The sequence below is a fragment of the Rana temporaria genome, chromosome 5 (assembly GCF_905171775.1).
Source record: "Rana temporaria chromosome 5, aRanTem1.1, whole genome shotgun sequence".
Lineage (NCBI taxonomy): Eukaryota > Metazoa > Chordata > Amphibia > Anura > Ranidae > Rana > Rana temporaria.
The window spans coordinates 428808273-428818082 of NC_053493.1; the positions used below are offsets into that span (position 1 = coordinate 428808273).

At 52.7% G+C, this 9810-nt stretch overlaps 1 protein-coding gene across 1 annotated transcript; it reads left to right on the top strand.

Moving 5' to 3' along the window:
- The first annotated feature begins 7137 nt into the window (after positions 1-7137).
- On the top strand, positions 7138-9550 carry LOC120941773 (zinc finger protein 436-like). The gene has a single exon (XM_040355452.1). It carries the CDS (start codon positions 7146-7148, stop codon positions 9168-9170), a length of 2025 nt encoding a protein of 674 aa, XP_040211386.1. The 5' UTR covers positions 7138-7145; the 3' UTR covers positions 9171-9550.
- Positions 9551-9810: the final 260 nt, after the last annotated feature.

Consider the following 9810-nt stretch of genomic DNA (forward strand, 5'->3'; position numbering starts at 1 on the left):
GGGGAGATAATCTGCAGAGATTCTATGGGAGGAGATCAGAGAGGAGAGATATACTGCAGGATTACTATAGGAGGACATCAGAGAGGAGAGATAATCTGCAGGATTACTATAGGAGGAGATCAGAGGAGAGAGAATCTGCAGGATTACTATAGGAGGAGATCAGAGGAGACATATACTGCAGGATTACTATAGGAGGAGATCGGAGGAGAGATATACTGCAGGATTACTATAGGAGGAGATCAGAGGAGAGATATACTGCAGGATTACTATAGGAAGAGATCAGAGAGGAGAGATATACTGCAGGATTACTATAGAAGCTGATCAGAGAGGAGAGATAATCTGCAGGATTACTATAGGAGGAGATTGGAGGAGAGATAATCTGCAGGATTACTATAGGAGGATCTCAGAGAGGAGAGATAATCTGCAGGATTACTATAGGAGGAGCTCAGACAATACATTTCCTAATTGGTAAAAGATGATGCTCTGCCGAGTAGATTGATACCAAACATGTCAGGTTTCCGTGTTACCATATCATAGAGCTGATCCTGTTTTTGTTTTGATCTGTGGGTGGAAGCACCATCTGGTTGGGCGGAGACTTTCCGGGTTGGGCGGGGACCCCCTGGGTTGGGCGGGGACTTCCCCAGCAGCGACTGCTTGGCTTCTCGGATTGCTATTCAGAGAGCCAACCTCCGGCTCTAATAATCTGTCCCGGGGTGGTGCCTACTGCTGCATCCCGCTACAACCCCCTGAAAGTCCAGCAATGTCCCGCTACATCGCTGGTCAGCAAATGGTTAAACCTTCTATAAGGATAGGCTTCGGCCTAGTCCGATCTTTTCCAGAATCCTCTGTCCTCGCTCTCCCTCTTTTTTATACAAGGTGTACCTCAGATTAGGAACCCCGTACAGCACCCTGTGCTTCCTGGGGACCTCTGATTGGCTTTCTGTAGAAACCCCCCTTTCAGGAATATTCCCTCAGGTGACCTCACCTTCAAAGTGGTCTTTTTAGTGGCCCAGAGGTCGGTCAGATGTGTCCCTGGTCCTTCAGCTTTTCTACAAAGAAATCCTATGGAGGTCTTATACCCCGGAGCCTCCTTTCCTCCTTAGGTGATCTCAGTCTTCCACCCCACTGAGGAGGACATAGACCTTCCATCAATATGCCTTCCTCCAAATCACCCTATGGGGGGTCTTATATCCCGGACCCTCCTTTCCTCCTAAGGTGATCTCAGTCTTCCACCTCACTGAGGATGTAGACCTTCCATCAATATGCCTTCCTCCAAATCACCCTATGGGGGGTCTTATATCCCGGACCCTCCTTTCCTCCTAAGGTGATCTCAGTCTTCCACCCCACTGAGGAGGACGTAGACCTTCCATCAGTATGCCTTCCTCCAAATCCCCCTATGGAGGTCTTATACCCCGGACCCTCTTTAAGGAAACGTCCCCCACACTCCCCGCTTGAGTGCTTTTGTCATATTTCGCTTCCTCCAGTCTGGATATAGATATCAGATATTCCAACCGCTGAGAACCACAAAACAAGACGATACTCGTGTGATTGCTGAACATGGAGTGTTTATTAGACCCAGAATACAAGTCTTATATACAGTAGAAGAGGAAGTTCCCCCTCCTGCTCATATTACTCTAACAATACACCTGTAACCAGAAACATACATTTACATGAGCTAATTAACTAATCCCTTAAAGCAGCCGATGTGACTCGGTGCCCTCCTGGGCATTGTTATGATAAATCAGGATGTCACTACAGGTCAGACTTGTTGTCACCGAGCGTCACACAGCAGATGATACATTATCATAAGTATAAACACAGGACACCTTCTCAGAATAGCAGGAGCTCCAGCAGGAGTCGGCCCGTCTCCTATATTATACAGAGGCCAATGTGATCGGCTCTCTCACCTAACATGTGGAGTTCAGAATCAAACAAACCAAGAATAGTCTTTACATCTGTCCTGGGAGATATTGTGGAGAAATATTATTGTCCCATTCTAAGTAATCCAAGATATATTTTCTCAGTCACCCTGTGCCAGGATGGAGGTGCATGGGGGAGATGAAAGGAATTCTGGGTTCCACGGGCCCTCCCATCACACCCTCCTTTCCTTTCATCCTAAGGTGATCTCAATCTTCCACCTCATTGAGGACGTAGACCTTCCATCATTATACCTTGCTCCAAAGCACCCTATGGAGGTTTTATATGAGCCCCCCCCCTGTTCGGTTTGCATCCAGAACATGCGAACAGACCAAAAGTTCACGCGAACATTCGTACTCCGTTAAAGTTAGGCCTCGTACAGACGACCGAACATGTCTGCTGATACTTGTCCACGGACCAGTTTCAGCAGACATGTTCGGTTGTGTGTACGGCTGAGTGGACAGGTTTCCAGCGGACATTTGTCCAGCCGACCGTTTTGCGGCGGACAAATGTTTCTTAGCATGCTAAGAAACATGTCCGCTGGAATCCTGTCCGTGGGACATGTTTGGTCGTCTGTACAGACACACCGTACATGTCCGACCGGCCGCCATCCCTCGCATGCGTTGAATCACTTCGATGCGTAGAAGCATTGAACTTCCAGGGCCGCGTCATCGTCGCCACGACGGCGCGGCCACGTCCCCACGTATCGTGTACGCGGGGATTTCTGTCTGATGGTGTGTACAACCATCAGACAGAAATCTCCGGCCGGACATGTCCGCTCAAAACGGTCCGACGGACCGATTTCAGCGAACAGTCCGGTCGTCTGTACGGGGCCTTAGGGTTGTCCCGATACCACTTTTTTGAGACCGAGTACGAGTACCGATACTTTTTTTCAAATACTCGCCGATACCGAATACCGATACTTTTGACGTGACAGTGGCGTTTTTTTAAAAAAAAATTTTTTTTTTACTATTTTTTTTTTTTTTTTTTTTTAAGGGGGGGGGGGGGGGGGACAGAAGACAGCCTCTTCTCTTCATTCAGAAACTGAAACATTGTAATCACTGACTCTGTCCATTCGGAAAAGTAAGGAGCCGGATTTACCGGCTCCTACCTCCGCTCTCCATCCTGACAGTTCCAGGGGAGGGAGAGAGAAAGGGGTACACGGAGGGAGAAGGAAACACGGAGGGAGAGAGATTGCAGCAAAACAGAGGGGGGCTGGAGGACACGGGACAGTCAGCGGTGATCGTGTGTGGGGGAATTGCAAGCACCGATCACCGCTGATTTTAAAGCACCTGAACGCTGGGGTGGGTGGGGGGGGTGAAGAGAGAAGCGGAGAAATTACTTTTAAATCTATACAGCGGTGATCGGTGCTTGTAACTTCCCCATGCATTGATCACCGCTGACAGTACAATTATCGGGTGAAGCATCGGGAGCATTTGCCCGAGTACAAGTACTCGGGCAAATGCTTGGTATCGGGACAACCCTAGTTAAAGTCTATGGGACTCGAATGTGAGAAATCAAAAGTGCGAATTTAAAAGGTTAATATGCAAGTTATTGTCCTAAAAAGTGTTTGGGGACCCGGGTCCTGCCCCCAGGGGGAGTGTTTAGGGACCCGGGTCCTGCCCCAGGGGGAGTGTTTAGGGACCCGGGTCCTGCCCTAGGGAAGTGTTGGGGGACCCGGGTCCTGTCCCAGGGGAGTGTTTGGGGACCCGGGTCCTGCCCCAGGGGAGTGTTTAGGGACCCGGGTCCTGCCCTAGGGAAGTGTTTGGGGACCCGGGTCCTGCCCCAGGGGAGTGTTTAGGGACCCGGGTCCTGCCCTAGGGAAGTGTTGGGGGACCCGGGTCCTGCCCTAGGGAAGTGTTGGGGGACCCGGGTCCTGCCCCAGGGGAGTGTTTGGGGACCCGGGTCCTGCCCCAGGAAAATGTTTGGGGACCTGGGTCCTGCCCCAGGGGAGTGTTTGGGGACCCGGGTCCTGCCCCAGGGGAGTGTTTGGGGACCCGGGTCCTGCCCCAGGAAAATGTTTGGGGACCTGGGTCCTGCCCCAGGGGAGTGTTTGGGGACCCGGGTCCTGCCCCAGGAAAATGTTTGGGGACCTGGGTCCTGCCCCAGGGGAGTGTTTGGGGACCCGGGTCCTGCCCCAGGGGAGTGTTTGGGGACCTGGGTCCTGCCCCAGGAAACATGTATCAATGCAAAAAAAAAACAGTTTTAAAAACTGCAGTTTTTTTGAGAGCAGTGATATTAATAATGCTTAAAGTGAAACAATAAAAGTGAAATATTCCTTTATATTTCGTACCTGGGGGGGGGGGTGTCTATAGTATGCCTGTGAAGTAGCGCATGTTTCCCATGTTTAGAACAGTCCCTGCACAAGGTGTTATTGCTAAAGGAAAAAAAAAATCATTTAAAATCACTCGCGGCTCTTCATGAATTGTCGGGTCCCGGCAATACAGAGAAAAGTAATCGGAAAAAAAACTACGGGTCTGACATTTTTTTTTCAATGACTTTTATCTGTATTTCCGGGACCCGACAATTCATTAATAGCGCAAGTTGTTTTATATGACTTTATGACATTTTGTGCAGGGAACCAAAATAAAAAAAAAAATGGCGTGAGGTTTTCCCAAAAAAATCCATACCAGACCCTTATCTGTGCACGCAACCTTGCAGGCCACAGGAAAAGAGGGGGGGATGAGAGCGCCCCCCCCTCCGTACCAGGTCACATGCCCTCAACATGGGGATGATGCTTTGGGGGTCTGTGACCCCCCCCCCCAAAGCACCTTGTCCCCATGTTGATGGGGACAAGGGCCTCATCCCCACAACCCTTGCCTCGTGGTTGTGGGTGTCTGCGGACGGGGGGGGCTTATCATAATCTGGAACCCCCCTTTAACAAAGGGGACCCCCAGATTCCGCCCCCCCCCCCTATGTGAATTGGTAATGGGGTACATTGTACCCCTATCATTTCACAAACAAAAATGTCCAAAAATGGTAAAAAAACACACAGAATAAATTCCAGCGATGTACATCCTTCCCGGACCCGCGGTACCCACCGCTACGAATGATGCAGCCTCCTCCATAGAAGGCTCCCGGCGACTGACGCGTGAGCCGTGTGACTTTTCTTTTCTAACCGAGGGCGGGGCCACCCATGACGTAGGCGGGTGACCATGTTCTGACGTAACGGGGTGTAACGGCTACCCATGTAGTGAGAGGGTCTCAGCCGTTGGAGAAGTCCTTTTCCCTGGCAAGCTGCGATATGCAGGTACCGCCGGTATATCCCATCAAACGCCCTTCCAAGAAACGAGACGGGCTACGTTTGCAGAGTCAAGCAGGACTGATTTTTAATGGTTCACTCTGAGATTTTATACAGTATTCAAGGCATATGAACAATCAAACTGTCCCCACCCACACATCACACCGTGGGGGGGCTTCAATCACCTTCTTTGAGCTAATTATAAACATTTCTTCATTACCAGAACTCAAACACAATGATCTCCTTGAATCAATCAGTCTCTAGACGTTCCGGCACCGAGATCTACTTAACATGACCTGGCCGGGCACATTCCTTTCTCAATAGAATTCAATTAACCTTTAGAACAATATACACTCACAGATCATCACGTTAGCATACACCTGACAGGAGGCTGTTAACTGGTAATACACAACAGAGCGTCAATTAGCATTTAGCAGTGAAAAAGTCACTCTACAATTAACCCTTTGAGCTCAGTAACCAGTCATGCAGTCCTCTGTAGGCAGAATAGTTCATAGGTCCGTTACACGGGGGTTTCCGGCGGCTTCCCCATGGTGTCACGGGTGCCCTCGCCCCCTCTAGCGCATCATGGGGTTTCCAATTTGCCGCGAACACCCCAAATTTGACATGCCCGTAAATTCCATCTCTCGGAGTGCGGGCCACACACCCCTCTATTCAGTTTGCTCTCTATTGGTTCTATGTAACTGAGGACTCGGTGGGGTTATAGGGTCAATCACCTGAAGGTATGAGCCTATATCCCAAGGTCAGCAAATCCTCGGCCTGTGTCCTGCACTGTCCTCCCAGATCAGGAATTCCTTTCCCTTCTCTGACCTCTTTCTCTTCTCTGGCCTCTTTCTCTTCTCTGACCTCTTTCTCTTCTCTGACCTCTTTCTCTTCTCTGGCCTCTTCTTCTTCTCTGACCTCTTTCCCTTCTCCGACCTCTTTCTCTTCTCCGACCTCTTTCTCTTCTCTGACCTCTTCTCAGACCTCTTTCTCTTCTGTGGCCTCTTTCTCTTCTCTGGCCTCTTCTTCTTCTCCGACCTCTTTCTCTTCTCTGACCTCTTCTCAGACCTCTTTCTCTTCTCTGGCCTCTTTCTCTTCTCTGACCTCTTTCCCTTCTCTGACCTCTTTCCCTTCTCTGACCTCTTTCCCTTCTCTGACCTCTTTCCCTTCTCTGACCTCTTTCCCTCCTCTGGCCTCTTTCTCTCCTCTGGCCTCTTTCTCTCCTCTGGCCTCTTTCTCTCCTCTGGCCTCTTTCTCTCCTCTGGCCTCTTTCTCTCCTCTGGCCTCTTTCTCTCCTCTGGCCTCTTTCTCTCCTCTGGCCTCTTTCTCTCCTCTGGCCTCTTTCTCTCCTCTGGCCTCTTTCTCTCCTCTGGCCTCTTTCTCTCCTCCGGCCTCTTTCTCTTCTCTGGCCTCTTTCTCTTCTCTGACCGTTCTCATGTTTGTAGGACTGCAGTAGGAGATGGGCATGTACATGGATATCTGGACTACGGGGAGGAGCATGGGGAGGAGCATGGGGGACCAGAGCAGCATGGGGGGCGATGAGCATATGGGGGGGGAGCATGGGGGAAACCAGAGAAGCATGGGGGGGAGATAAGCACATGGGGGGGAGGGAGATGAGCATATGGAGGGGGGTGAGCATATGGGGGGGGGAGCAGGGGGGGCAGAGGAGCATGGGGGAGGGAACAGACAGCTGACTCAACAGCTATGGCCTGGGAGTTTCTCACTTTCCTGCCTAATTTTGTCCCATTAAGGGGAGGAGGGGCCTGGGTGAAGCTTCCCCACTGGTACTGCCTAGAAGAGAAATAATGTAGAATGGCTAGTGAAGGGGGGCGGCTTTGGGTGGGCGGTCAGGGGTGGGGCCGGGGGTTTTGTCCAGCCGGCAAAGGAGAGACCTGTTGCCTGTCAAAGTGGGCGGGTCTGGATGAAGTCCAGCCCTGGTAGGAGATTACACTGACCTGATGTTTTTTGTCTTCCAGGTGGCAGCACCATGCGATCTTGCCAGCAGGGCATGGCACCGTCTCAGTTGATCTCGCCTGGAATCCCGCTCATGAACTCTGACCTCTCCTCATGCTTCCCTCGGGACTCTTCCTGGGGCGTTTGCTCCTCCGGTAACCTCCAGGGACCACCTTCCACCAGCTCTGCGGAGAAAGGCGTTCCCGGGGAGCGGAGCCCCAGCGATATCACCAGTATCATCGCCCATCTACGAAACCTTGCTACCGAAACCTCCAATCACTGCGCCAGGGCTGATCTGGAGAAGACCGGGTCTGGCAAGGAGACGGACGAGACCGCAGGCAGTGCGCCGGGAACGCCGGTCAGTATAAAGGAGAGCGCCGGTCACCCGCTGGACCTTCCAGGTGGTTTTACCGGTGACCAATACCCCTTTGCCAATGCAGAATCTCACTTTAAGAGGAAGTCCAACCCCAAGATCTACATCTGCTCCGAGTGCGGGAAGACGTGCCCCTGCCAGTCGGCGTATACTCGTCACCAGAGGATCCACACCGGGGATAAACCGTACTCGTGCGCAGACTGCGGGAAGAGCTTTATTCAGATCTCGGACTACAACAACCACGTGCGGTCCCACACCGGCGAGAAGCCGTACACCTGCGCGGACTGCGGAAAAAGCTTCAGCCGCAGCACCTACCTGGTGACGCACTCCAGGACGCACACCAAAGAGAAGCCCTACACCTGTAACGTGTGCGGGAAAAGCTTCGTCCAGCACTCCCACCTCTCGCTTCACCTGAGGATCCACAGCGGTGAGAAGCCGTACATCTGCATCGAGTGCGGCAACAGCTTCAGCCGCAGCTCCACCTTGGTGAAGCACAAGAAGTCCCACCGCAGGAAGACTCTGCACATCTGTCAGAAGAAGAACGGGGGGGAGGAGGTGGCCTGCAACTTCACCCAGAACACCCCGCCCACGTGGGGGAGCAGCTCTAAACGGGAGGAGCCAGCGCACACGCCCCTGAGTCCCCCCCCGGAGGTCACCCTTGTCAAAGCCGAAGCCGATGAGGGCGTGGAGTGCTACCCACAGATGGTGGACTGCGGCACCCAGTACAGGGAAGAGGAGGCCATAAAACCCTTACGGATCACCCTGGAGAAATATCTGGCCCATGGTGACCCCGCCGGATCCCTCCCACATCCGGGGAAGGTTTTGTGGAAGAAGAAGGCGGCGCAGGAGGAAGGTGACAACGCCACGTGTAATGGTGACACCGAGACTTCTGTAAAGGAGGCGGAGAGCCAGAAAACGGGCGTGAACGTCTGTCACCTCCCACAGGAGAGTGGAACCAATCAGGACCACCAAAACTGTATCCCCCACCCCCCGAGCTCGGCGCCGGTCACCAGTATTCCCAGTAAAGGTCCAGTAGATGCTCCAGAGCCCGAGGAAGCCACGTCTTCAGCCGTCACCAAATGTGAAGTGACCGACCCCCCGGACGACTCGTACCTGGATACGGACTTCTGCAGCGTCTTCAGCTCCTTGGAGAAGACCTCCTCCTCCAGCGACGGCGCCCTCCAGGGGACACCTAGGAGGTCGCTCTTCATCTGCAGCTACTGCGGGAAGAGTTGTCCCTGTAAATCCGCATTTCTTCGCCACCAGAGGATCCACACCGGAGAAAAGCCCTTCTCCTGCTTCCAGTGCGGCAAAAGCTTCATTCAGGCCTCAGACTATAACAACCACATGAGGTCCCACACCGGGGAGAAGCCCTACACCTGCGCCCAGTGCGGGAAAAGCTTCAGTCGCAGCACCTACCTGGTGACGCACTCCAGAACGCACACCAAAGAGAAGCCCTACAACTGCCAGGAGTGCGGCAAAAGCTTCATCCAGCACTCCCACCTCTCCATACACCGCCGCATCCACAGCGGGGAGAGGCCCTACTCCTGTCTGGAGTGCGGAAAACAGTTCAACCGCAGCTCCACCCTCGTCAAGCACCAGAAATCCCACATCAAAAAGACCAACGCCATGGAGAAGGCCAAGATGGCTTCCGCGTCGCCGCCGTCCTCACAGAAGATGGTGTGATTATAGGAGACTGCGGCTATGCCCAGAACGCACATTGGTGTTTCTAGTCATTGCAATGACGTGACGTTGTTCTTGTGGGACCCCCTACATGTAAAACGGTCCAATCAGATGTTTGTCTCCGAGGCGTCGCTGCACCGGACAGACAGCGGGGGGTCACACTCCCTACTCCGGAGGTTGTCTTCCATGGTTATCAATGTGAATCTATATATTGTGTGCCGTTACCTGGACTCTGATAGGACGCTGGTGGGACCCCCAGAGATGATACGCTCTGCTATTGGCTGTCAGGAACTTCGTGTTTATGTAAATGAATTGTATATAAGAATGAGAGGAATTATAATAATGTATAGAATGAGGAGTAAAGACTGTGTGGGTGAAACGCTCATCGTGTCCGATCTTTATTACCCCCTCATTACCGGACACCCACCCCGGAATACCGGGTTCTATCCCCCAATACCGGGCACTCCCCCCCCAATACTGGGCACCCCCCCCCAATACCGAGCACCCCCCAATACTTGACCCCTGCCAATACCGGGCACTCCCCCCCCCCCCAATACCGGGTTCTATCCCCCAATACTGGGCACTCTCCCCCCCCCCAATACCGAGCACCCCCCAATACTTGACCCCCGCCAATACCGGGCAC